The sequence below is a fragment of the Grus americana genome, chromosome 4, assembly GCF_028858705.1.
Source record: "Grus americana isolate bGruAme1 chromosome 4, bGruAme1.mat, whole genome shotgun sequence".
Lineage (NCBI taxonomy): Eukaryota > Metazoa > Chordata > Aves > Gruiformes > Gruidae > Grus > Grus americana.
The window spans coordinates 3,389,811-3,416,983 of NC_072855.1; the positions used below are offsets into that span (position 1 = coordinate 3,389,811).

At 52.3% G+C, this 27,173-nt stretch overlaps 2 protein-coding genes across 6 annotated transcripts in view; one reads left to right on the forward strand and one right to left on the reverse strand.

Annotated features, from left to right (window-relative positions):
• PTPRA (protein tyrosine phosphatase receptor type A) overlaps positions 1 to 16,766 on the reverse strand; it is a 126,797-nt gene extending 110,031 nt beyond the window's left edge. For all 4 annotated transcript variants that reach the window (XM_054825578.1, XM_054825577.1, XM_054825582.1 and 1 more), the window contains exon 1: positions 16,437 to 16,766. In XM_054825578.1, the coding sequence (XP_054681553.1) occupies positions 16,437 to 16,544 (108 nt within the window). In that variant the 5' untranslated portion in view covers positions 16,545 to 16,766. The remainder of the gene's footprint in view (positions 1 to 16,436) is intronic.
• A 277-nt stretch (positions 16,767 to 17,043) lies between these two features.
• On the forward strand, positions 17,044 to 24,640 carry MAVS (mitochondrial antiviral signaling protein). Of its 2 annotated transcripts, none has more exons than XM_054823571.1 (7): positions 17,044 to 17,126; positions 17,793 to 17,922; positions 18,024 to 18,198; positions 18,643 to 18,875; positions 19,294 to 19,879; positions 21,021 to 21,160; positions 21,676 to 24,640. In XM_054823571.1, the coding sequence occupies exons 2-7, from the start codon at positions 17,806 to 17,808 to the stop codon at positions 22,360 to 22,362; spliced, it is 1,938 nt and encodes a 645-aa protein (XP_054679546.1). In that variant the 5' UTR covers positions 17,044 to 17,126; positions 17,793 to 17,805; the 3' UTR covers positions 22,363 to 24,640. The 2 variants fall into 2 exon arrangements, with proteins under 2 accessions (XP_054679546.1, XP_054679547.1); XM_054823572.1 differs by having other exon boundaries at positions 17,122 to 17,253.
• The last annotated feature ends 2,533 nt before the right edge of the window (positions 24,641 to 27,173 follow it).

Consider the following 27,173-nt stretch of genomic DNA (forward strand, 5'->3'; position numbering starts at 1 on the left):
CCGTATCACTTCATGCATGTCCAGAGCGGCTGTTGGCACCTTCTCCTGAACAAACCAGCAAGAATCAGACCCTGAAAAGATAGTCTATTATATTCTTTATGCAGCACAGGGGAAGAGGAATGGGACTGAATAAGCAACATCCTATTGGGAAAGTTCATGCCACACCTATGATTACATACAAGAAAGAAATCAGCACTCAAGCTAGCCAAACAGGGAACACCAAACCTTTACTAAAGGAAAACCTCAAGTAACTTGGCTGCAAACGAGCTCATATCCACTGGGATGCTAAGCCCCTTACACCATCATGGTGCTAAATAGCCATTTTCATAAAGGTCTGATCTGCAGTCGGGGCTGGCCAGAGGAAGGACCGGGCAGGATCTGTCATCGCAGAAGCATCCCTCGCCCAAGCCACCGAGCTCCAGCCATGACTTTCCATCGTGTTGGGAACATCCCACCCCTGTGGCTCACTCCACACCCCTCAAAATTCAACAGCATTAAACAGCTGAGAGCTTCTGTTTGTAAATCACGGTTGCTACACCACGAATCATGATACATCACAAGTGCAATGTCAAAGGAACAACAAAGCAGTGATGGTGAAATCCAACAGCACAGATTTGTTCTCCAGACTTCTCTCTTAAAGCTAAACGCAGACAGTGCATGTGGGTGGCTGGAACTTCGTCCCAAGAAGGTCAACCAACACAGGAAGCTTCAGCTGCACTAGAAAAGTCAAGATCTTGGGCAAATTACTTCAAAGAAAGCAGTTTTCCTCCAGAAACAGACAATAAGTTACCAGTAGCATCCTGGAAGTCTTTCTTCTGACAAGGAACTGGTTACTTAGGAATGGAGCAAACTCAGGTACATGCACAAACTAAAAGGCAGAAGGGAAGTGTAACTGGAACCTGCTGACCATGCTGAGATGGTACGAGGCAGGGGGGGAGACAGGGGAGATCAGGGAAGCAGCCAGTGCTTCGGAATAGGCACAGAAACAAGTTTCCACGGAAGCATGTTTCTTTAAAGTCAGATGTATTAGATCATCTTGTCCCCTAGAGTATGTTGTTTCCTAATGTTTTGCCCAGACCAATTTCAAATGTCAAAAGCAATGGTTGGATTTGTTGGTTTTGGGTTTGTTTTTTGGTTTTTTTTAACTACCTTGAGTCCCCGCAGAGCCAGTCAAGGATGAGAATTTTAGACTCTGTTCTGTCTTTCACATTACAAATGCAATTATTGCTGTAGCCTGATTACAGAATCTCCTGTCACGCAGGTTCTGTAAGAGGCTGAAAGAACAGCTTGCCTTTCAACTAGAGTTAGAAAAATTCATACGAGTCCTTCAGTGCTCAGTGGTCACGTGCGAATGAAATTTAAGAAAGGCACGTGCAGTCCTGAGAGAAGAGCATCCCTTAGAGAGCATACTGTCTTCAAAAACACCATGACGAAAAGCCCTTGCAAAGTACTTACCCTGAAATATGGACTATTCTCAAAATAGTCTTATTCCTCTTGCTTTTCAATGCTTTCATCCAGGTAATGAAGAAAAATCTTCACTACAAGAAGGAGATTTTTAGATGCATGTGACGGTTTGGGTATGGACAGTCTTGTCCCACCTGGATGCAAGAGGTGTGGGATCGAGCAAATTAATGGATCACACGACTAAAGCTAAGGTTAGTCTGACTCCTCTTCCCAGACATTAAGGCAGTGAGCATCTTGGATTTAGCTCTTGGATAACTGTAAGTGGAAATTAGCACTACAAGCTGGAAACATCTGGATATAGATAGTTAAACAAGATAGGATCATCAGGTCACATCTGTTTTCCACATTTTCATTTCAGCCTAGCAAGAGGCGAGAGTCAGGCAGTCAGGGCACCATCCAGAGTTTGGAGAAGTTCTGCGGTGGGTTACTCGGGGTCCTCCGAGATGGATGATCACAGGGGCCACTGCCACCGAGCGAGAGCTCCCTTCTCCTCCACCTCCCCACCCCAGGTATTCCCACAGCCGCCCATGCCAGGCCCTGCGTTGGCCAGCTCGCCTTGCTAACCTGCCAAAACAACAGCCAGGACAGGGTGCCGTGCCGGGGAGAGCGGTTTTACACCAAGGTAAACAAGCTGAGCTGCCATACCCAATCCTCAGATGTGGTCCAACACGTGCAGAGAGGAGCGAACAGAAAAATAAACTCTCCAAAACAACACCACCTACATCTTACATCAGCTCATCTCTGCCACATAACAACTAATCAACTCTTCACACCTTAATTTCCTTTTCCCACCAGGGCAATAGCCCTCCCTGCTCAACGAAGTACTAACTCATGAGCCAATGCTGCTGCGCCTGGGCCCCAGTGAACACCTAATTTTGACGAGATGGGGCTTGATGCCCAGTTATTAAGCAGCAAGTGGGAATATTAAGTGCAAATATTAATGGTGAACCAGGCACATGGCACCAAGGTTAAAGGGAGGGTATAGGACAGGACTAAACCACTGAGTTCAGCTAATAGCACATGCCTGGCTATCAAAGATGACAAGATTTAGCAGCTTATTATTAATAATGAATCCTCTGCAGGATGTTTTCTGCTAGAAAAAGCAAAAGTGTTGCTTTTTCAGCTGCCCATTACCTAAAGTGAGGTGAATGAGCCCCACTTCAGAGGGAATAAATCCCTTTTGATTCAGGTAGTGGGCAACTCGAGTGGGAAGCAGTCAGCATCGTTAAACACATCATATCTATTCTCTAAGCAAGAGACTTCAGGCTTAGAGTATTTCAAAAACCAGCACTTCACAACAAACACCGAAGCAGCAACTCCTCCTTTTTATTTCACGTCACTCTCCTTTTCCCTGGGGACAGCAGGCAGCCCAGCGTGCCACAACAGGAATACCCCAGAACATTCCTGGGCAGAAAAACCCACGAGCGAGGCAGGAATCGATAAATTGGAGTAGGATGGCAAGTGGAGGAAAGTTCATGGGAGACAGCTCACAGAAGACAGGAATATTAAAGAGTTTCAACTCTGAAGCCAGGAAAGACTTAACAGGCATGTTTGCGCTTGAAGCTGCTAACAACCAACCCTGCCACACAGGAAAGAAAAACTACGAGTGGAAGAATTAAGTGGGCAAGTGCTTGACATAAGTGTGATTTTGTCAATGGAGACAATTTATGGAACAGGTTCATAAAAGCAAAGGAGGACAGCGGAAAAAAGAGTAGCACAGGTACTGCCAGACTTCTGCCTGCAAGCACCTTATTCCAAGATGATCTTTCGGCTCTTGGCTGTGGAGATGGAGGCAGGATCCAAGAGCCACTCAGAGTGGGGAGATGAAAACAAACGAAAACGACTTCTCAGCATCTCAGTCCTGCACTGCAGGATGGATCTGCGGCGAGATTTCGGCATGATCCAGCGCTGCTGGTCTCGGCAGCCCTTGCCTGCTTGCTGCAGGCAGGGCAGAGGGTGAGGTGGATCTCCTGTGCTGGGGTTTGCTTCCACGGCACTGCAACCATACGCATGGTGGATGCTCCAGCCTGGGCTGATCAGAGGAGCAAGACTGCAAGGACATCTGTGAGAAGAACTGCAGCAAACCCTTGGAGCTATCCTGCATGAAGCCAAACGCTGTGCAAAGACTGAAATAAGCCAAGCTTCTGAGGCACCTGTTCAACATTGCTGGGCTCTGAGCAAAGAGAAAGTTCACCAGAAACAGGAAGGTTTTTCTGAAGTCATCATTTGTTGTTGCTTCCAAAATTTATACCTCAGTGTCTCCAGCTGGCACATCTGCAGTCCTAGAATTCAAGATGCTGCGATGCCGTACGCCAGGGCATGGTGCAGAAGGGAGAGTTTGGCAGCTGGGGGGCAGGAGGGATGGAGGAGACAATCCAAAAAAACCCCACCACCATCCATGAATTTAGGTCCAGAATAGAATGGACCAAGCTTGCACTCATAAATAAATTCAAGTGGCTCTTATTAGCAAGAACAGATTTAAGCACCACATACATATTCAGTTCTTCCCCCTTACCATCGCTTCCCGATGTTCCCCAGGCCTCTCACTTCTCCCCAAAGGTAGATCCAAGTGCCTCTGCCAGCTGGGCACAGCTCAGAGCCGGTATTCGGCATCAGATCCAGGATGGAAGCGACTTTGAGAATGTCTGAAGGGAGAACGTAATTCAAAAGCTTTGGAGCATTTTATTCAATGCTTTGACTGCTTCAAAGTAAAATTAGGTCCCAGCTTCCAAAAATATATGAAGTAAAACCATCAGCAATGAGAAAAATTGATTCTAAGGTAACATCCAATGCTATGGTTTGATGGGGCATTTGTAACCACACATCAAGTGACCACAGATAAATTGGGGTAGTAAGAGATGCTTGAGAACTGGCTGAAGAACACCGAAGAGCTACAACAGAGTGACTGGAAGAGCCTCATTCAAGAGGGATATAAAATACCACTGTATCTTTGACAAAAGTCACCATTATCTGAGAGCTGGCCCAAAGATGGAAGTTGGTAGCCCATGTCCAAATGATGGGTTCGTGCCACAGCAGGTGTCAGAGGCCGCGCTGCCTCCCAAGGCTTGATGCAGCATTAGCTCTCCAAAAGCCTCCAAAAACCCCACCAAAACTGAATGAACTCAGTAGCTGAACTTTGATTCCCCCCAGACCAGAGGCTGCAGCACCTCTGGAGGGCAGTGGAAGGGAAGTCTATGTCCCTGCTGCTCATCGTGCCTCTGCTCAGCTCCTGAAACAAGGCTTCAACCCTACAGCCAAGTTTGGCACTTCCATCTTTCAAAAAACAAAACCAAAAAAATTATTCTCCAATTCCTCGCCATGCTGCACAGAAACGCACGATGAAGAATCACAGGTGGAAGCAAACCCATGAGCGCATCTCAGTGTCTGCTCCGGTCCCCAGTCCTCCAGCATCCCTCTTCCCAAGGGAAGGCACTGCTGACAGCACTGCTCTAACTAGATCTGGGGGGAAACACATCCTCTGCCTGCGTGAAACAGTCGTGCAGCCTGCTTCTCATGCTGGAAACTGGCACCTAGATGCCAGGGGCAAACTGCTGCCAGCCCTTTGGACCAAAGGATAGGAGAAAAACCCTGTTACGCTGCTGCAGCCTGAAGCCCATCTGCCCTGTACAGGAGGCTTTGCCATGCTGCAGATTCTTGCCATCGGAGATGCTGGTGCAGGGAGGCAGACAGGCAGGAACGTCTCAGGCTGCAGGGAGAGCAGAATTGAAAAGAAGCGCTTTTTTTAAACATTTTATGCTTCCCTATCCCAGTCTTAAACCGTGGGAGGGACACAAAGGACTGAGCTCTGGATGCCAGGTGCTCACTGGGGAGGCTAACCTCTTCAAGCGTGAAGTGTGAGCATCCCAAAGGAGCTGAGCTGCAATTTGTAACCTAAACATCAAAATAATCCTCCTGCAAATGCCCTGCACCAACAGACTAGTCCTGATAGTGAAGACAAAGCTTGAGCAATGCTTTAAAAGACCTGTAACAATTACTGTAACAGGCAAAATGGAAAAAAAAAGTGGAAGTGGCAGTCTTCTTTCTATCCCTGGGCTTGGGATCCACTGCTGGCAGGGTTTCTGGCAGGGCTGGGAGCCTGCCCATGCTCCGGCATCAGAGGGGGGACACCACAGGCACTGTCGCGACCATCTGGGGGGCTGCAAACGCCTGAAGTGACATGGAAAGTGTCAGTTGTGGGATGGGACCAGTCACAGCTGCGACGAACGTGGCAGAGGTATCCCGAGACAACCTTTCCACATTAGACTGCGAACAGGGAAAAACATCCACGCATCCATGCAAGCTGGCTACTGCGCTACCGGCCATGTCCTTCATTAGTTAATTACTTGCATTTCTGCAACTGCATCACCTTAACGAAGCAGCAGGGGAAGAAAAATTCAGCACCAAATATAAAGAGGCCATCTCGGCTGGCCAGCAATACCTTCTCTGACACAAGCAGATGGCATTTCAGCAGACAGGGCAACAGGAACCAGAGTGCCTTTAAATCTGCGTCACGTTTCTCAGCCCGTGGGGCACTGAATGGCCCCAAGTGAAAACCCCCAATGCACACCACAACGCTGTCCTGTGCTAACAGCTGCATGAGGAGCCGTACCACGAGTCCCATTAGAGAAGGAATCCTTAAACGCTGCAAACACGATTTTAAAGATTCTCTCCCAAATTGAGCCAAACTCCTCCCTCTGCACCCGGGCACCCCTGGATCATGGGCAGTAACAAGCAGGAAGTCATTTTGGGGAGCAGAGCCAGCTTAAACAAATGAAAGCACAGGTTTGGTCTTTTATTCCAAAGGCTGCTAGCATGTCCAGGGATTGGCCACCTTTAACGATGCCACGATCACCAAACCGGCTTGATGGACGGCACCGCCTCGCTGGGGCAGCAGCAGCCAGCAACAGCAGCCAGCCCTCCACTCCTCACAGCAGCTAGGAGAGGCTTGCACCGCTGCTCACCATGCCACATCTTTCCACAGCAGCTAAACACACTAATCTCCAAAGATCTCATGTCAGCAACTCTAAATCCACTCTACAAAAATAAAATCTTTCCAAATAATCCATACGAAAGCAGCTGAGCAAGTATTGAGCAACTGCAAAGTCCACAGCTTCCTAAAAACAGTCATAATCTTGCAGTAACTTCAAAAAAAACCATTGAATAAGTTAATTCCTGGGCTCGGATGCTGAGGAGCTCAGCTTTCCCGTCACTGCTGAGGCTGTTTCGCTGCCCAGGAGCCCTGGCTGTAGTTTCCACCTAGCTATCATCAGACCTGCATGGCTCATCCCTGAAGCACTTTTTCCCCCCCAGGATTTTCCACCTCTCCCATGCACTTGTGCACAGACTTCCTCGTTCTCTGTCCACCAGCCAATTAAGCACAGTTTTCAGAGCAAAAATTCAGTTTCTCAACTTTAAAGTTCAAAAAGGGGGTGTTGTTTGGGGGCTGAGCTTCTTGGCTTTGCTCCAGAGGGGTTGGAGAAGGAATGGAAATGGCTGTTTTCAGATAGCTTCATTCTGTGCTGTGGAATTATTCAGTAGAGGCAGGCTGCTCTTACACTTGTGACTGAAGCATTTTCAAAAATGATGAGCAGGAACGATAGGTGAACGGCTTCTTTCAAGTTTGCAGTGAACAAGAGCCATAAATCTCCTACTAGCTGCTGGGCTTGTGTCCCACAGGACCCAAAGAACCTCTTCTGCAAGGTGCTGAGTGTCCTCAGACTCCCTCGATCAACATGGGAACAAAGATCAGGCAGGACCCAGCAAGATCAGGTCCAGCCCACTAGTTCAACCAACGCTGACTTAAGGCTCCACCAAAAATGCCAACCTCTCTGTGAGGCAGAGATGCTCTGTAGGGAATGCAGCGGCTGTGGAAAGGGAAGAGGTCTTGCAGGGAACGATGCCGGGGCTGCAGCAGCTCCACGGAGAAACCACCGCCCTTCCTAACAGCACGTGGCTGCCCTCGAGCCTGCTGACAGCTCACCATGTCCTCTTCCCGCAGGAGCACCATAGCGTTGGGCAACGGGGCAGCGTCAGGTGCTCCATCCCACGCTGCTCACTCAGCTGTGTGAGAGAGAAAATAAGGACAAAGGGCTCCTTGGGTTCCTCTTTTCTTGCCACAAACAGGCGAAGATCCAGCGGAGGGTATAGCCTTTTAAAGCAGCTCCCTGCATTTCACAATTTATCTCCATGTTTCTACACGAAGAGGGCAACATATGGGAAATTACATAAACTCAAACACCCCCACAGAATATGCTGTATCCTGGAAAAAAGACAACTACCTCTGCACAGGCACTGAACTCAGTTTAACAAATTTCAAGGAAGGCAAAGAGTAAATCCTCTGTCACACAGGGGATAAGACACAGCCATAAGAAGCAATATCAGATACTCGGATGTCTACAAAACCTCTCTTGGGTGGATCAAGACATCCACCACCTTTGCGAACACGCACTGCAACGCCATTTTTACACCTACAGCACCAAGAGTTCCCCTGCAGCCCTGACCAAGGGACACGACCTCCCGCAGGGAACCTCTCAATCGCCACCGAGAGGGATGGAGACACTCTGGTGACGCTCCAAGCCATCTGAACACACTGGCGGACCTAAGGTGGAAAATGCTCAAGCAGCCACTGGGTTTGTCAGCCTCTCTGTAGCCTCAGTCAAGGAGGGGATGGGAGATCCATTCCTCCTCTATGTGCCAGAGGAGACAAGCCAGAGGAGATGCTCTTAGAGACGGGGTTGCATGGACAGACAAGGCTGAAAGCTGCCCATCCCACACCTCCTTCAATCATGTTTTTAGATATGAGAAAGGATGACGGTGCAGCATTTAAGTTACCTCCCAGGCGAGCAGAGATTCATCTTAACCCTTCCAAAGCTGCCTTTCTATGTCAGCTAGCCCACACCTCAGTTTCCCTTTGTAACAATATCTCCTTTGTGCATTTTATTCGTTTGGATGTTGGATTCTGGGAGGCCAGACCTGCCTGCTCAGCACAGCGAGAGCTGAAGTACAACACTGCTGCAACACAGAGCAATGGCTGGGTCACAGATTTCACCTCCAGGTCCCTACTGGAGTAAAAAAAAATAACTCGTACAAAACCACTGCAGATCAAGCCAGGTACAGAAAAGATGATAGATGAGTTGGCTGAATATTTTTTCTAAAAGGCAGTGCTATGTAAGAGATTCTTCCATAGCCCCAAGGGAAACATCCGTAGCCCGCTCTAGATGAGCTCGCCAACCTCTGCAGACTTTTGGAGCCCAGCAGAGGACTGACATGCAGATCCACCCATTACGCAGCAATCTACATACGCTAAATTTCTCAAAGGGTTAAAATGATGGAAAAAAAATTAGGGATGCACAGATTATGCTATTGGAGGCCACTGCCTGGTAGAAAGATTTTGAAGGACAGAATGAAGCAGAACCAACAAAATTGCAAAGTAAAACCATGCTAGCCACGAAAGCGGTCTTTTCATTTCTTTTCCATATACTTCTAGATAACCTTAGATAATAATATAACCTCTCTAATCCCAGTCAGAGTCTTCCAGCTAGCCGAGTATCTACAAATAAGCCACTGCCATTGAGTCAACCAAAGATCCCGCCTGGCATTCCCACCTGCCACCAGAATGAGAATGCAAATTCTACATGGCAACTGGGATTAAAAACATCTCTCTGTCTGTAGCCAAATAGGTTTAAAGTCCCCTCAAGAGAAAATCTTGAGGATTATCCATGCTCTCCAATTTATTATTCATTTCTAACTCATCTCCATTCATCTCTAATTCATCATTCAAGCCTAGCATGGATGGCATTAGTGTCTTCTAGGAGGCAAACAGGAAGCTGCAGCGTTTGGGCTGCAGCAGACAGACCAAAGCCCTACCCCTCTGATCTAGCAATGCAGAGAAACAAGGGAAGACTAAGTCTGTACTTCCAGTTAGAGACTAAATATGTACATGCAGAGCTGAGAGCGGGCCTAAAGTTATACTTCTGAGACTTCATACTCCACAGCAGTCAGTTTGGAAGAGAGTGAAATCCAGAGGCTCTGAGATATATCACGTGTTAAGCAACACTGGAAAACACATGTGAACATATTTATTTTCAGGCTTCTCAAAAGTATCCCTAAGAGTTTCACTTTTGGAACAAAAGTGAGATGATTATCTGCTGGCATGATAAAACATTATTCAAATTGTAAAGCAGCAGGGAAGTTTTGCATGCTGTCCTGCCACACACTATCACGAGAAAAAATTATGGTACCTCAAAGCGTTCAGGTTGAGAGCCAGGATATCCCCGTGCTGCGAGCGCAGTGCCTGGAACAAGAGGCTGCTGTTTCCCAGAGCACTGCTGGAATCTTTATAAACCACTAAAATGCTTTTTTTTTTTCCCTGTATTAAAAAAAAAGCAAATCCTGTTCTTCATATTTCTCCTCTTACTCAGCAAGATTTACTTACTTGAGGGTTTTTGCCTTTTAGAAACTTCTAACAGCATCATGACTGTAATATCTGATCCTTCTGCCCACCAGGTTTAGCCAAGTCTCTCGGGCCACCTTGCCACCAGACCCAAGTTGCCTTCCTGGCTTTTCTTCCACTAACTATTTCACTGCCCAGGCAGGTCACTTCTTCCTCCATCTCCGCTTCTCTCCTGTCCCTGGTCAGGGGCTGGATCTGCACAACATGTAGCAGAGTCTTTCGTGGACACAGTAAGCCAGCTACGGCCAATATCTTCCTACATTAAGTGGACTGACCTCCAGGTCAATGCAGGTCCTCCCTTTCCTTTTTTTTTTTTTTTTTTAAAAATAAAGATGAGTAAACAGAGAACCTTCCCTGGATTTGCCAAGACCTCTATTGAGATCATATCATCAGTTATCACTTCAGGGCTCACCTGAATGCTCACAAGGGCCAAACTGCTATTTCAAAGGGTGAAGTAAGAGATGCCCAACCAGGAGCAAGCAGGATTTCAAGGTGGTTGCAATGTACATTGAGGCCAGGAACAGATTTCCTGGCTGCAGAACGCTCTCTGACATGTATCATGACGTAATTTACTAACACAAATCAGTAATATCAGCCCTTAGCCAGCTGCAATTTGTGAATGAAGTGTTTGAAATCCCCAGAGTATGAACTGAGACACCAGCTCCGAAAAAGCAGGGTTGCGAGCAAGGGATGGACCCCACACAGTCCCAGGGATTAAAGGAGGATCTGCTGCTCGGTTTGCAAGTACCGCGAGGCTCCCCGCTATGCCTAAACAACTTTGTTGCAGCTATTACCAGTGTTCCCAAGGGCAGCAACGGTCCAGATAAGCCCCAAAAGCTGCCTAGTCCATCCCATTCACATCACCTCTGATCATTGCTCTTCCTACCACCTGGTCAACCACAGTTAAAGATGAGCCTGTGAGAGCACACCAGACTGTACAGTAAAATTAACGATCACAAATTAACGACACACTGGATACACAGAAGACAAGAGAGGATGGTTGGGTACCAGTTTTGGGGAAACCCTCTACAAGTTGCCTTCTGGTGAGAAGATCCCCAGCTCCTTGGAGGAGAGTATCTGAGCACAGACCCAGGGAGACATCCTACCTTCAGCAGTTAAACCAGAAATGTCTGCTGCTCTCTGCAGCCCCAGAGCAAGGTCATGGCCGATGGGGTGGAGACCAAAGCAAGCTAAACCCCTGGGTTTTAGATCATCAGAACAATTGTTAACTTGGAGAGGTTATTTCGAAACATCAGGCATGATATGGGAAGGCAGTCATCCCAAGAGGGGGCTGGTTCAACACAGAGAAATCCAGCGGTGATTGATTCACTGCTCATACCTGAATCAAGGTTTCCTGTCACCTATGACTTAACTCAGATACACAAAACCTACAAGCTCGAACACGCCAAACTCTGTTTTTACGACTGGTATGCTGCCGCAGCACCTCTGTCATCAGCCTCTAACAGGCTTTTATTGATCGCTCTTGCAGCATCAAGCAGCGTTTTGGACCCCAAGTTATGAATACAGGTCTGAAAACTCCCGGTCTCACCCTGCAGGCAGGTAGCATCCATCAGCCGAGGTCGGATATCCAGACACTGGGAAGCTCGTCTCACTCTCAGCGTGTCTCCTGCCAGCTGGGATTTCCAGGCTAGACATCCCCTGTTTCCACCACCTCCAGGGCTCAGCCTGAAGAGACATTCATGCAGCACTCTGAAAAACGAGGACACGGCCTCGGAGCTCACCAGCAGAAACGATGAAGCTACCAGCGCTGAGGAAGGCAGCTGCGAGACGGGCAGGGGCAATCCTGCCTGCAGTACCTTCACGCTGTAATTCGTCTCATGCTTCCCAGGTAAATGCTGGGGAAGCCAGGAAGGATGCCTGCACCTCTCCTTCTTCAAACACGTGGGGATTTGGGGGAGGGAAGGAATTTGGCTGGCTTCCCTACACTACGCAAAGGAAGGGAGAACAGGGATGTCTTCCCGGAAGAACCAGAAAATAGCCGCGGCTCGAGTTAGACTGTGGGGCAGGATGTGGAAGTCCTCGTTATGGCAATAAAAAGGTCTCAAGTACTTGGCCAGGGTGCCAGGAATACACCGACACACCAGATCGGCTCAGAAACAGCTTTTCACATCAGCGCGGTGGGAACATTTTTGTTTACTTGTTCCTCGATGTTAGCCAAGAAGGAAGGAGGTGGTGGTCTGTTCCCCCTCACCACAGATGTCCTCAGCTCCCTGCAACAGCAGAAGGCTTAAAAATGGTGACACCTACATCTAGTGCTCCCTCCTACCAACCTGGGATGTTCGGTCTCACGTACAGGTTTTAATTTTGCTTTAGAGAAGGGATGGCACGGCACGACCTGACTCACGCAGGACAGGCAGAGGTTATGCTCTTGTCTACTCGTCTGAAGTCAGAGAACTCTTGTTTTCCATCCCAGGTCCAAATTAGTACTAATTATTCCATGCAAAATGGAGTTGCTTCAACAGGAAGGAATTAGGACAACAAATTATTCTGGAATAAAGAGGACTTACTGCTGCCTAAGCAAGCGATATGTTTGTACATGGAATTAAAGGGGCATTCTCCCACACATGTTTTGGGGAAAAAGCAGTCCCCACACCGTTTTTAAAAAGATTTCTAACCTCCATGGTTGTTACCGTAGCCACCAGGATTTCCTACATGACCAACGTGCCAAAACCCAACCCACACTCAGTTGTTTCGACTTCCACCATCAAAACTGCAGCCACCATAAAACCAGCAGTTCCATATGTGTAACCACAGCAAAAGCGAGTTTGACGGCCAAAGCTGATGCTTTCAGTTTCGCGAGTTTTGACTTGGAGCAGGGAGGGAAGGGGGACACAGGCACGCACCCTCCCGCAGCCTAAAGCAGGGCTTCCTGTGATGAAGTCATAACCCTCAAATTTAGTCAAACCCCAGTAGTCCCACCAGAGTCACAACAAGACCTCCATCTCCGGTTCCCAACCTCAAACCAGCTCAACACCGACCCACAGGACACACACAGCCCCACCGACTACAGTCGCACAGCGATTTAGTTAGATTTAGTCCTGCGGGATACGTGGCAGTGGAGATGGATTATCTGTGTGCCCTGATGTGTCCCCCACCATCACCTCCTCCTGGCACAAACACAGCGGCACCCACCTCACCTCGCTGTACTACAAAACACCTTATGCTGCAAAAAACCCCAGATAGGTCAACGTGGGGCAGACACGGGAAGCAGCACTGCCGTCACAAGGGTTGCCAGGACCATGCTGGAGGTGTGGAGATGAAATTCAACGCTCCTGAAGACATTAGCCAGAGAAAAGCATGAACGAGCCAGCTCCAGACTCGTGGCTAGGCAGATGTAAATGACAGTGACAGCGTCCACAGAGCGTCCACACGTTTCCCACGAGCTTTGGCCACATACATAAGTTTCAAGCAGTGCCAGGTACGACGGCAAACAGGAAAGCCACATGAGTTGTACCTGAGAAGGGTGTTTCCAGCATTTTTTTTGAGTTTAATGAGAAGAAAGCACTCGCGATGAAAGCCACGCTACCCACTTACAAATGCTAGAGACATCAGGAAGAACAGGATCAGACCAGCCTCCAGCGATACTCAGGACCAGCTGCTCCCAAGGAAGATGGAAGAAATAATTCTGGACAGTTCGGGAATCGCTTGTTTATCGGTAAATCTCTTCCTAAGCCCTTCAGATAGTGATTAAGCACAATGGTTCATAGCCTATATATTAAATATTAATCCTTCCTAATGTGACTGCTGATGTTCCGATTCGGATAACCGCACACCCCCAACAGCCCATTCCTTTTCCACCCCAAACCACGTAAATACAATGTACGAAACCCAGCAGTATTTTGTGATCCAGCTAGAGGAGAGCTGGCAATATTCTCCTCGGCCTCCGAGCCTGGGAGTAAAACAGCTGGATCTCACCAAAAGCAGGAGGGAAAGAGTTAAGAGCAGGGAGATGAATCAGCCCACTGCTATGAACGCGGACATTTCCTACCTCTTCATTCTAGTGTTTCTTCCTGTCCGCAGGCTTCGGAGATGCTTACAGACCTGGTTGCATTCAAATGATTTCCACCGTGACAGGAAAGCCCGGGGATTTGTTTTATTTCAAAAGGAAAATGCGATTTGTGAATGAAACCAGAAAGCGACCGTGAGGGCTGACCTCTTTCCCGTAGATCACCAAGAATAAAGTACCAGCCAGCAGCTTGTCTATCTGCTGTACTACTCCTGACCCTACGGAAGCGTACGGGCGCTCTGTTCTACCCGAAATAACCCACCCCACTCTCTCCAGTGTTTCGAGGCATCTCACAGACCACGACCACACAACAGTGGCTCAGCACTGCCTTACCCAAAGTGGTTACGGCAGACCCGTGGGCCGAGCACGGCAGAGGTCACGTAACCCGTGCCCTTCCCGCTGGATCGGGATCTGCCGTCCTGCTGCAAACACAGAGGTTTGGAGGGGAACAGATGTAGGTCGTCGGCTGGAGGAGACGGGGAGAGAGGGAATTCAAACTACTCTTCCACAAGGATGTTGATGTTGGACTTGGACCAATATCACGGATTCGCACAAAGCATCAGTTATTTCAGAGTGACATTTCAGAAAAGCAGAGTTATGTATCCTATTAACTTGAAAACAATACAGCCGCACCAACGCCAGGACAGCAATGCCCCTGGAAACGGGAAACATCTATTTTCAGCACCTCCCAGTATCCCCCCACTGCTTTAACAAACTGGTTTTATACAGATCGAGCAAATGCCCTGGAGCTTCCCACAGACACCCCCCCACCCCCCACCCCGCAAACAGCTCTCCAGCAGGAATTCAGAGGAACATGCGGAGGGGGAACGTGGCAGTGCCCACTTTCTGTCCAGCACAGACACCAAGTCTCTCTTGGTGTCTCTCCAGCACCTCCAAGTCCCAGCAAAGCTGTGGCCCACGCCCCCCCAAAACGTCCTGGCTCTTCACCTTGCCCACAGCAGAAGTCACTGGGGGAGCTGGCAGTGCTGTGACCATCCCTGGGGTCCCGTTCCTCATCATCGAGCCGGTTTCCCAACCTCACCATGGGAATAACGGCATGAGTTTGCATCTGATCCTTGACGGAGAAAGACATAAATCCTCCTTGCAAACTCGGCAGCTCCCTGCATTGGCTGCAGCCACCCCGCACACCTCCTTCCCTGCCATCGGCTGCTGCAGCAACAGGAATTAAAATAAAGATTAAAAAACTCCTGTTGGGGGCTGCAGTTTTATTTGCCCACACCCCTTTCGTTTCTAGATGTCCTTGTACAGGAGAGGAAGAATCCCTAAGTATTTTCAAAGCATTCTGCATGCTCGCAGCAAGCTCCCTCCAGCCACAGACAGGCAGAGAAGGGATGACTATTTTTTTTAGTGTAATACGCTGCAGAGAGCATCCTGCGAACAAGCAAAGTAAATTCCTGAGGATCTCGGCAAGGACTCCACCGCTCCTTGCGAAACTTCCCAGCTGGAACCTTGCAGCAGAAAAGCCAGAAAACATCGTTTTTTCCCTCCTCCAACAAACAGGGGCTGGGATTCCTTTCACGACAGTATTTGGATTTTAATGTCAGTCCATATTTAGCAGAAGGAAAAAAAGCCTCCCTTCCTTCCTGTCACATTTTCCACCCTTGATGACATCCAAGATCAGAAATAAGCAAGCACTGGCCGAGGAGGGAGGACGCATCTACCCGAGCGTGGGAGAACCAGGAGCGTGGCAGCCCGTACGTTCCCATTTGGGATGTGCAGAGACACCGGCAAGGAGGGGAGCCAGCTCTCGGACCTCGTGGGGAGGAGCGATGTCCCCTCCAACGCTGGATCCGGCTTGGACCATCTCCCCGAGGGACGGCGCAGGGTGGGAGCCAGGCCATAAGCCAACAAGGCTGGCGTACCCCTCCCAAAAAAAGAAGCCTTACGTCCCCAGCACAGGCTGAGAGCTGCCGAGAAGGCCGTGGGTCAGGCCGAGTAAGGCCAGTGTGTTGCTCACCCACCCGGCCTGGTGCCGGACCCCTGGCGTCCTGCATGGCGGTGCCCACGGAGCCCGGCGATGCTGCGGCTGGGAGAGGCCAGACGTCGTGGGGAGGAGGGGGCTGGAGATCGTGGGGTCTGACCGCGGCGGTCCAGCGATGTGACCTCTTTGCCAGGTGTCGGGGGGGGGGGGTGTCCCCAGATCGGACCCCCCACGGGTGCACAGAGTGGGAGGGGGCCGCGGGCTGCTGCGAGCCCACGTGTGGAAGTTCAGACGTCCCAATCCGCGAGTCACTTTTTACTATTATCATTAAAAAAATAAAACCCACGGGTCGGGGATTAAGGGAGGGGGGCCGAGGTGGGACCCCACGCCAGGCCGAGCCAGGCCCCACGCAGAGGCCGCGGACACGCGTGGGTGCCGCCCGACGAGGCCCCGCCTGGCGCCCCCCCCCCCCCTCACCCCGGGCGCCCCTGCGTCGCCATAACAACCCCGGGCCCGTCCCCGCCGCCGACCCTCGTCGGGCGGTCGCTCACCTGCGGCGCGGCGGGCGGCGCCGGGTCGGGCCCGCTCCTTCTCCTTCGCTGGCTCTCGCCGCCGCCCAACGGCTCCGGTACGACGCCGCGGCTGGCGGCCGCGACCATGGACGCCGCGCCGGGGAAGGGCGCGGGGGTCGGGGTAAGGGTGGGGGGAAAGGAAAGGAGGGGAGGGGAAGGGGAGGGGGAGGCACCACCGCCCCTCAGCACCCCGCCGCGGGGCTGCCGGCCCTCAGCGGCGCCCCCGCAGCCGCCCGCCCGCTCCTGCCGCCGCCGCCGTTGCCGCCATGGTGCGGCTCCATGCAGGGCGCGCTCCGCTGACAGGGCCGGGGCGGGGCGAGGGGGGCGGAGCCAGGGGGCGGGGCGAGGGGCGGGGCGATGAGGCCACCGCGGGATCCCTCCGCCAGGTACCCGGGGGAACGTTCCCGTTACGGTGCTGCCACCTGCCGGTGACGGGAGGCGGCCCTGTCCTCCGTGGGGTGACGGGCGGGATCTGCCCCGCGGCCCCGGGCCCGCCCCGTCCCGCCCCGTCCGGAACCGGCTCCGGCGAGGAGAGGGCGGGCACTTCCTCCTCCTTCACAGCTCCTGTCTATCACCGAGACGGGCGTACAGGGAGACCAATCAGCAGCTGCGACCCGCGGAGGTGGGCGGGCTCAGAGCGTGTTCCGGAACGCGCGGCGGCGGGCGCAGGTAGGGGCTTCGTGCGGCGGCGGGAGGGGAAGCGTCCCTGTTTGCAGTGGGTCCCGGCCCCTGGGGTCCGCTTCCCCCCCCGGGCCCGCCGAGCAGAGAGCTCCGGGGGGACCTTTCAGCTTTATTTGTAAGCACGAAGTCTCCCAGCGCCTCCCTGGGAGCGGGATAGGCCGAGCTGCGGGGGTGGGGGGAGTCCCCGCCGAGAGAGCGGGCAGGGTCCTGCCGCAGCCTGCAGCTCCCGGGCGGCCGTTTCCCTGGCAGAAGGAGCCTGGTGGCTTTTCCTCCGCCATCCTTTTCCGTCGGCGAGAAGCTGCGTCGGCCAAGGCCTAAAGCAGGAACCCAGCCTTGGCCCCCTTCTCCTGGCGTGACCCTGCGCCACTCGTGTCATGAGGCCTGGGCTGGGATCCACCGCCCGGCCGCAAAAAAAGAATAAACGTGGGGCGAGCAATCGCAGGAGGGGATTGGGTTCGTGAAAACCGAGTCGCAAGCTAAGCTTTAACCCAAGTATTTCTTGTTTGTGTGGTGTCTGCCCAGGATTTCTCCCTGCGGTGAGGTTCAGTGTCCCTGCCGAGGGGGCAGGTTCCTATAGAAAAGCCCAAGCTCCTATAGAAAATCTGAGTGTTACCAGCAGCCCTCTGCTTATGTGAAGTCTCTCTCACTCTGCAGATGCACAGCCACCATGGGTTTTGCAGAAGACAAAGTGTACGACTACATTTTGAAAAATCTCAAGAATTTCAAGAACATCCGCGTGGCATCACTGGCCGATTCCCTGAGCTGCCTGACCGACGCTGACAGAGTAATTCCCTGCTTTCCTGAGTCCCGTAGGGCTCCTTCCTCATATAGCTGCCTTACCTCTAAGCCAGAGCCTTTCTTAGATCCGCTGTGTGTTTTATTTAGGATGAACTTTATGCCCGGGAGGAAACGCGGGGGAGCCAGGCTACCGTCTATAGGTTTTACCAGCACCTGAAGTGCCGGCAGGGCTGGGTGTGGGATCTCATCAATGCGCTGCGCCAGAACAACGCGGGGCACCTGGCCGATGAGCTGCAGCATGTGTACGAGTCCTGCCAAGCCCGTACGTAGCCTTGTTGTGCCCGGGTGCTGCCCCAGGGGTCTGGTGGAGGTGGGGACCCAGCATCGTCCCTGGGTGCTGCTGTGGGTGTCTGGTGGAGGTGGGGACCCGAACCACGTCTCCTGGTGCCCACCAAGCAGCCGGCTGCTCTCTCTGCCCTAGCTTCGCAGGGGCCTGGGGGTGTCTGTGACCGTCCCCAGGGATGTCCCTCATCCTGGTGACATGCCTGGGGATGGCAGGGTCCTTGTTTGAAGGTGCTTGGGTTGGTCATGGGCTGGGTCTCTCACCTGAGGGGAAATGGAAAGATGAATTAAGGAGTGCTGCAGGCTTGGCAGGTGGGGGGACAGAGCAGGGGCACACAAGGGGCTGCCTTAGCCCCACACTCATCCTCTGCTCCTCGGCTTTTCCCCTGACATCCTCACTCACAAACTGCCTTGGCTTCTCCAGGTCCCCCAGCTCCCTCCGCTGCCTCCTTCCCTCCTGCAGCCAGTGGTGCCCATCCCACCGTCTCCTCTGTCAGTGCCCAGACGCTGTCCCCAAGGCCAAACCCTGCTCCGGGCACCCCATTGGCCATGCAGCCGCGCAAAGACCTGCCTGCCGGTGGATGTCCACCTCTCCTGCCCAGTGCTGCCACTGCCATGAGCACGGACCTGGACGCCAGGGTCCCGGTGCAGGAATCGGTGAGCGGGGCACACGTTGGATGGGGACACGGAGGTCCCTTTTGGACCAGAGCGTTGGTGCTGTGGAGTGTGAGGAGCCCATGGTAGGGCTGGGCTTGTTGAGGGACCCCCAAGCAGCATCATCATTGCTGATCTCTGCTGCACGCTTTCTGCGTCTGGCATCGTACAGCCTATGTATGGCCCTATAACTGCTCCCCCCTCCTGCTTCCCCTCCGCAGATGGGAGTGCAGGGGCTGCTCCGTTAGTCTGGGCTCCCTGATCTCGTGGACACCTGCAGTGATCTGTGCAGTGGGTGCAGAGGAGTCACCCCCTCATCACCAGGCTCACGTGGGTCATGGGGTTGGAGTTTGGGGCGTCCCAGTGTTCCCAGACTCCCTTGTTCTGACACAGTGATTTAACACAGCTCCTTGCCTTCCAGCTCCCCAAAAACCTGGAGCAAGAGAGTCCCCAGCTGCCTCCGCCTGGGAGCATGGTCCATGATGGAGCGAGCAATGGGCACGGCAGAGAGGAGCATCTCCCAGACCCTGTCGAGACTGTGCAGGCAGCAGCGGGGACCCCCGGGACAGGCAGCGTGGCCGTGCCATTGGCTGCACCCCCCAAGTGGGGCCAGGAGTGGCTGAGCCGCCAGCAGCACCCGGTGTGTGTGGACAACGGGTGTTTCGGCAATGCCAACCACCTGCACCGCGGCATGCCAGGCTTGGGGCTGGGCAGGTCTCTTCCGCCAAGGGAAGTGGTTGCTGCTCGCAGCCCTGAGCAGCCCAGGAATGAGCCCGAAGAGGACTTCTACCTCTCTACCGAGTTGCCCTCGAGGCCAGAGGAGACCGCTCGCAGCGGGGGGCCACAGCCCCCAGACTCGCTGCCAAAAAACCAGGCTGTGCCCAGCTCAGAGCACAGCGAGGTACCGGGCAGCTTCGTGGATGTGCGCAGCCCCCTCCTCATACAGCAGCAGTTCGATGCGGAGCAGAAGCGAGTCGAGATGCTGCAAGAGCATGGAGGAGATGGAGGTGGGTTTCCTTCCTGGCAGAGCCACGTAGCCGCTGTGCAGCTGAGCTGATGGGGAGCAGGGCTGAATGTGCTGCCCGATGCCCCTCGCTACAAGAAGGTCATTGAGGTGCTGGAGCATGCCCAGAGAAGGACAACGAAGTGGTGAAGGGTCTGGAGCACAAGTCTGATGAGGAGTGGCTGAGGGAATTGGGGTTGTTTAGTCTGGAGAACAGGAGGCTGAGGGGAGACCTGATTGCTCTCTACAACTACCTGAAAGGAGGGTGTAGCCAGGTGGGGGTTGGTCTCTTCTCCCAAGTAACAAGTGATAGGACAAGAGGAAATGGCCTCCAGTTGTGCCAGAGGAGGTTTAGATTGGATATTAGGAGAAATTTCTTGACTGAAAGGGTTGTCAATCCCTGGAACAGGCTGCCCAGGGAAGTGGTGGAGTCCCCATCCCTGGAGGGATTTAAAAGACGTGCAGATGTGGTGCTTAGGGACGTGGTTTAGTGGTGAGCTTGGCAGTGCTAGGGTAACAGTTGGACTTGGTGATCTTAAGAGTCTTTTCCAGCCTAAATGATTCTGTGATTCCATTTGGTGATTCTCTGCCCACCCTGCTTGACAGGGAGGATGGAAGGTGGCAGAGAAGGTGCAGGTGTGGGGTAGGGCCCCGCTGGGAGGCCGTGGGGACCCTCCCAAAGAATGGTGGTAGCTGTGGCTGTTGGTACAGGACAGCCCAAGGTTGGATCTGCCTTCGTAACACCCGTGAGCACTCATGGAGGTGCAGAGGACAGCTCTCTGCTGGTGTCACCTGTCTCCTCTCCCATCTCCTGGGTCCCAGTGGCCCCCTCCAGGAAGGGAGTGAGGTTGGGTTGTGCAGAAATCCAGCCTAGCTGCTTTTTATGCCTTATTTTCCCTCCGGTTGTTGCAGTTGTTGCTTGCTGTATTTTGGCACGACGTCTTGACCAGGACTTGGCAGACGCACTTCCTTGATTTCCGATGTAAAACGCCCCAGCTGAATGTCTCTGCACCCCTGTTGGGTCCCACTCCCTGCCTGACTGCCTCAGCTCTGGGAGTATCCTGTTGCAGTGACCTTGGGGAATAGCAAAACTCCCCTTTTAGGTCTCCTAATTAACACAATACGTTTTGTTTTCTCCCCAACAGACAGTTGGATGGAAACAACTACCCTTGTACCCAGAGATGCTTCCCCATCCTGCGACACCTCTGTGAAGTCTGTACAAGAGAAAAAACTGCCCGTGGCGGAAACGGCCAGCAGCACCCCCTCGGTGCCGACGAGGGAGAAGGTAGGTGACCTTTCCCACTGTCACTTGCACTTCATTCAGGTCGTTGCCATCTCCTCCCGGTCCAGAGATTTTCTGCTGCAGTGTAAGACTCTGAGCTGGTGGTGAGTTTATTCAGGGCTTTTTTTTTTCTCCCCACTGTGTTCATGTCCCCGCCTGGACGCTGTATTTTGGAGCATGGGAGAAGGGAGCCAAGGTTTGTTGGGCTTTGACTCCTTATTTCCCCTTCTTGACTTCCCAGTCAGTTTCCTGGCTCCCAGGTTCCTCTTTCCACCCCTCTCCTCACTTCTCATCTCCCCTTCCCATATGTCCCCCGAATCTCAAAGGCTCTCCGGAGCCCCAACACCTCCCTGCCCTGACTCTCCCAGCCCTGGGAGTTACCTGTGACCCAACTTTGCTATTAGTGCCTGGAGATGTGGTCACTGAGCACTGAAGTGGACTTGTTGCGTGACGTTACCAGAGACCAGGCCAAATGGGTGCTCCCCGTGGCACCCAGCCCCTCTCATTGTCTCCCAAAGGTGCTCCCGGCCTCGGCAGATCCTCTTCCAACTGTTGCAGGAAGCTTTGAAGGCATCTCTGGGAGGATGGCATCCCGAGTGAGCTCTGCCACGAGCATCTGGGCATCTTGCAGCAACACGGAGAGGGATGTGGAGCTCAGCAAGCCAGGTGTCCTCCTCTCCATGGCTGGGGAGAGCCCAGAGGTGGCTGGCAGATGCCCGAGCTCTCGGGGGCCCGGTGGCCCCTATTCTGAGGCGTCCGATAGCCTCAGCTTCAGCAGCGACCCGCTCCTGGTGAGCACGGATAGCTCAAGCTCAGGAGGAACGCTCTCCAGAGTCACCTTGGGATGCCCGGCTCCAGCGGCTTGTGAAGACCCTGGGAAAGAGGAGGCAGCTGGAGCAAGCAGAGACTCCTGTCCACCTCCGAGCTGGGGGAGCTCCTCCCTGGGCACCCACGAGGTCCGTGTGGATCACTACCCCAGCACCCAGCTCAGGGCAGGCAACGACCTCCAAGACAGAGCCGATCCCCTTGGAAACTCCCCAGTTTTTGACACTAGCAGGGGCCGTGACACTGCGACCAACTCGTCTCAGGCCAAAGTCCCCCCGGGGGACAGCAACGGACCGTCCTTGCCATACATCATTCCAGCTGTGGGCATCGCTGTCATCTCAGCTGTGGCGTTTCTGGTGTATGCTCGATTGCAGAAATAGCGCTGGAGTGGATGGGATGCCACGACCATCACTCAGCCTGAGCGATTCTTCTTCGTAGCAGGAATTTGGCCAACATGTCTGAAGCCAGAAGAGCAGTGGGGAGGGAGGGGAGGTAGAGGTGTCGTTAAATCTGGAAGGTTTTGCTGGAAGAGGCCTTGGTTGCATGATGCTGTTGGGTTTGGGTCTGTTCCCCCTCATTTCCTAACCATCTTGTCTGCAGCCTTCTCCTTTTACACCCATAGCGAGGGTCTCGTTCAGGGAGTGATCCCTTGAGTCAAAAAAGAAAGTCCTCATGGCGATTTCCCACATCTTCCTTGTTTGGTCCCAGGAGGCCCCAGTGAAACATGTCCTGGTGGCCCAAAGGGTGACCCCTCCACGTCCTTCCGGGCAGTGCAGCAAGGAGAGGTTTTGCAGACGTCCTGTAAAAGTGGAGCCGATTCTGTCGAGACTGCTCATCTTGGCTTGAAAATGTGCCCAAAGGTCTGTGCAGCAACCTTTACCAGTGCCTCGTGGAATTTGCCTTACTTGGTGTCTCTGGCTCTGCTGCTGGCACCTTGGCTCATCTCTGCTTCTCCTTTCCTCCGGTGCTGAGTGCGTGGGCAGGACCCCCAGCGCACTGAGTTGCGCTGCCTCCTGCTCGTTCATCCCTGTGATGAGAATGTGCCAGGCCAGACTGCATGCAAGCTGTCCCCTGTCCCGGAAGCTGTTGTCCTGCTTCGGTGTCAGAGCATCCTCCCCAGGTCCAGAGGGTCAGGGATGGGATCTGGGATCACTTCATGCAGTGCTGACACCCTAGGGATGAAGTGGAGGGTCAGGAAAGAGCCGTATCTAACCAGCTTTCTTGAGGATCAACCTCATTTCACCCCCCTCCTGCCAGGGAAGGGGTTATTGTCTAAGAGGAACATTTCACACAATGCCAGCATTAAGTGGACTCGGTCCCACACAGACTTGGGTGGCTTTGATCTTGAGGATGAATTTTTGAAGCCTGGCTAGGAGGGTGGATGTAGTTCTTGCCTATCCCAATACCCACCTCTCCCCAAAAGCACAGGGGCACAAAAGTAACAAAACTACTTTTTTTTAGTTAGTTATTGTAGCTAGAGGGTTTTTTTTAATTATTTTTTTAAATTGTTTTTTGAAGCTCTAAAGATGCCAGTGCAGACTTTTGGGTGTTCGCACCCTCCCATGATTTGCTGGGGGGGCAACAGGGGAGCTGTGGCAGGAGGCAGGACTGGGCAAAACGTTTGGCGGTCTGGTGGTGGATTTGCACGGCAGAAGGCTCGTGCCATGGGCTGGCGTGGTTTGAATCTGGTGAGCCCGCAAGGATGCCGTGGGCTTTAAACCACTGCAGTGGCCTGGTGCTGACAGCTGGGCTGCGCTCCTAATCCAGGCTGTTGCTTCTTCCCTGCTTTACTGCGTCCAGTAATTCATTCCCCCAGGATTCCTGCTGTTCGGCACAGCTTTCCGAAACCTTCCCGCTGGCAGGGGAGATGGAGGGAGATGAGCTCCCCGGCACCTGGCTGCAGAGTGCAGCCGTCCTGCCTGGAGCTTGGCCTGCGGCGGGAAGGGTCCATCACCCCCATGATGGGGTGAATGGCTGCTCCTCCCTAACACTTTGCCCAAAACCAGAAGTGCCTCCCTCAGTAAACTATTGTGGTTTTTTCCTCAGCTTTTATAATTCTGTCAGTGGGGGCTTTGTACAGACCTGTCGCCTCTCTGTGAAAGCTGCAGTTTTCAGCCCTGAGAATTACTCTATTTGTAGTGGGTAAGGAAATCTCCCCAAATCCTTTCACCTTACTATTGAATATCAGAATACATATAGTAAAGCAGAGTAACCGCACTGCAGGATCCATCCCAAAATTCCACTCTTTAAAGAGAGGGCACGTGCCTTCTCCACACGTTTTCTGTGTGATTCTGAGGACGTCTGCGAGATCCCAAACCAGCAGCATCCATACCAAGGCCATCTTCTCTCATGCATTACTTGCCTGCAAAATTCTTCACGTATTTTCCCAATGGCTTGTATGCTTTGCCTTTTTCACTTTGAATCACTCTTGTGAAACAGCTGGTTTATCACCGCTTCAGACTTGATAAAAGCGTACGTTCGGTTTTCTGCTGTGAAGAGCCGATGTTTTCACAGTTGTAATGTAGCACTTTAAAAGCGTAATCAGCAGGTGAACCTGCAGGAGGGAAATGTGTCCCTGCAAATCTTTTTAAAAAAAGGGAAAAAAAAAAAAAGCCTTTTACTGACTGCACAATAAAATTGTTTGCCACTTCGCACTCAAGTTGTGAGGTTGCCATGTGTGTTTGTAAGATGAGGGGGATGGATCTTGGTTTTTGAAGCCTCTGTGGAGCAAGGAAAGTTCTCATGTAGAAGTTGGCTGGAGAATTAAATCACCTAAGCTACCTGCTCAGCAAACGGAGGCTGCAAAGAAGGATCCAAACAGCCATCCTCTAATTTTTTTGGGGAGGGTTGCTGCAGTTCATGCACCTTGGCTTTCCCCATTAAGAGGGCGCTTTTAATTAGCAAAGGCTGTTTGTACAACTTTTGCTATGTGCAATTTCACGCAACTCCATCCATGGGAGTTGGACCATTTCCCTTGCTGTGGAGCTGTGTTTGGATTTCTCGGAGAACCCTTGCTTGAGTATCTGTTGGCAATTTGGCTACCTCGCCTCTTCGTCCTCCTCAACCTGCCTCTGGCAGCCAGTTCTGCTAAGACCCTTGCTTTGATCTTCAGGGTTGCATGTTGGGCATGTTGAGGTGATACCTCGTGTTCCAGCATCCCAGAGATTAGAGGTGACCTCCCAGAGCTTGGGGGTGGCTTCAGACAGTGCCAAGAACCATCAGTCCATATCAGGAAGAGGTGGACAGGATTTGAGGACAGTTTCCAGGCCTTGTTTCGGAGCAAGCACGGGTCCTGATCCAGATGATGCCCACCACGGCAGGTCGAGGATGGTTGTTCTCGATGCAGTGTATAGCTGAGCTGCGGAAGTCATCTCCTCAGTGGAGATGCTGTGGTTGCCAAAGAGGAACTGGACAAGTTCTGGGAAGTGAAATGCACCAAAGGCTTTTAAACAGAAGTGAGAGCTGCAAAGTGTTGCAAGCCAGAAGAGTGTTTAGGAGAAATTGGGCTGTAGGCAGCTGAGGTGGCTGAGTGGTGGCAGGCTGGGAGGGAAAGATGCTCCGGACTGGATGTAATCAGGTGGTGGACAGCACACCCACAAGCTCAGCATACTGCTTGCACTTCTCTACGATCTGGATTCTCCCAGATTCTCTGGTTGAATTGGATCCCAGGATCCTGCACAGATGAGGCGGCTGGGCCACCTCTGCCACCCTGGTTTCAGCTCTGGGGTGTGGGCACCAGCGGTGGTTGCCCCTTAGGTACCGCTTCCCATCTGCTGAACAGCTTTGAGCTCGGCCTGACCTGCAGAAAAGAAATCCCAATGTCAGCAAAACCACCCTGGCCCGGTTCCGGCTCACCCTCGCTGGCGAGGGAGCCCTTGGGGAGAGCTCCTCCTTTCACTATGAGCTCCTCCTTTAACGACAAGCTCTCCTCGCTTTCTGCTTTCCCAGCTAGAGCTCTTGACTTACAACCTGGGTATTCGAAACACATTCAGGGCTCAGGGTTGACAAAACTCTGAACTTCGGGCAGCGAAGCTCAGTGAGTTTGTTCTTTAATAAAATTAAGGCAACGCTGTTATGAAGAAGGGTTATTTTTATTCTGTAAGGTTATGCTTTATCTCATATCGGTACCAACCCCATTTATATGCTTCCTGCACTTGCCCGACAGGATATTAAAATTCTACAAACTAAATTTGACCGATCCCTATATCCTGTTTTCACCACAGCGACCAGAATTCAGCAAATTCTTACTGAAATTTTTACACCTTTTTCGCATGTCAGTCGCTTATCCCTTTGGTATCGAATTAATGCCTTGAGGATTGCGGTGAGCCGAGATTAACACCGTGGAGGTGAGGAGCACCGTGGGTCACTGGGCTGCAGTGCCACGCTTGGCCGTGCTCTAGGTATGTTAGATGTCAATTAACGTTCCACCTACGAGCCTCCATCGTGTTACAACGAGAGCTCTTATGGCATAATACAGTCTGGGAGTCTGTTTTCCTCTTGAATGTCATCCTGTTCATTGCTTCCACCCGTCTTTATGGTCGCCTCAATTTTTCTGCTGCCCAGAGTTGTTAGCTTGGCATTGATGACCATAGGGTCAGAGTTTAAAGAACAGAATGCATCAGCACTTAAATGACGTTGTGATTTATAGCTGAGGATTGGGTATGAGTGTATCCCGAATCCTTGACCCTTGTATCTTTGTCTTTCCTCCTGAATCTCCTGTCTTGGCTCATATTTTGTTGTGTCCGTCCGTTACTGAGCTTGCAAGATCTTTGGAAAACTCGAGTGTTTTCATCTGCCCTCACTGGAAGAGGGAGTTTGGATCCAGTTTGGTCTCTGAGGCCTTGTGAAGGGGAACGGGACTTCTTTCTGCTGTCCGTCTGTCTCTTCCTCTGTAGGAGGGAAGCCTTAGCTCTCCCCAAGGCCGGATGTCCTCCGGGACGTGTCGAGCTCAGAAGCATCTGATTCTGTGTCACTTTGTGTTAGTGCCGCTAACGTGGCCCAGAGAGGCAGCCTCTGAAGACGAAGCTTTCACGTACGCCTTTGGGACAGGGCGTCCTCACCGGCAGCATCAGCAGTGACGGTCTTGGGCATCCCGCGGATGGGGAAGGGCTGGCTTGGAGCTAGGAGTGAGGAGGTTTAGGCCCCAGGTGGAGGTCGTGGGGCGCAGACCCGACATGGTGGGGGGCCAGGG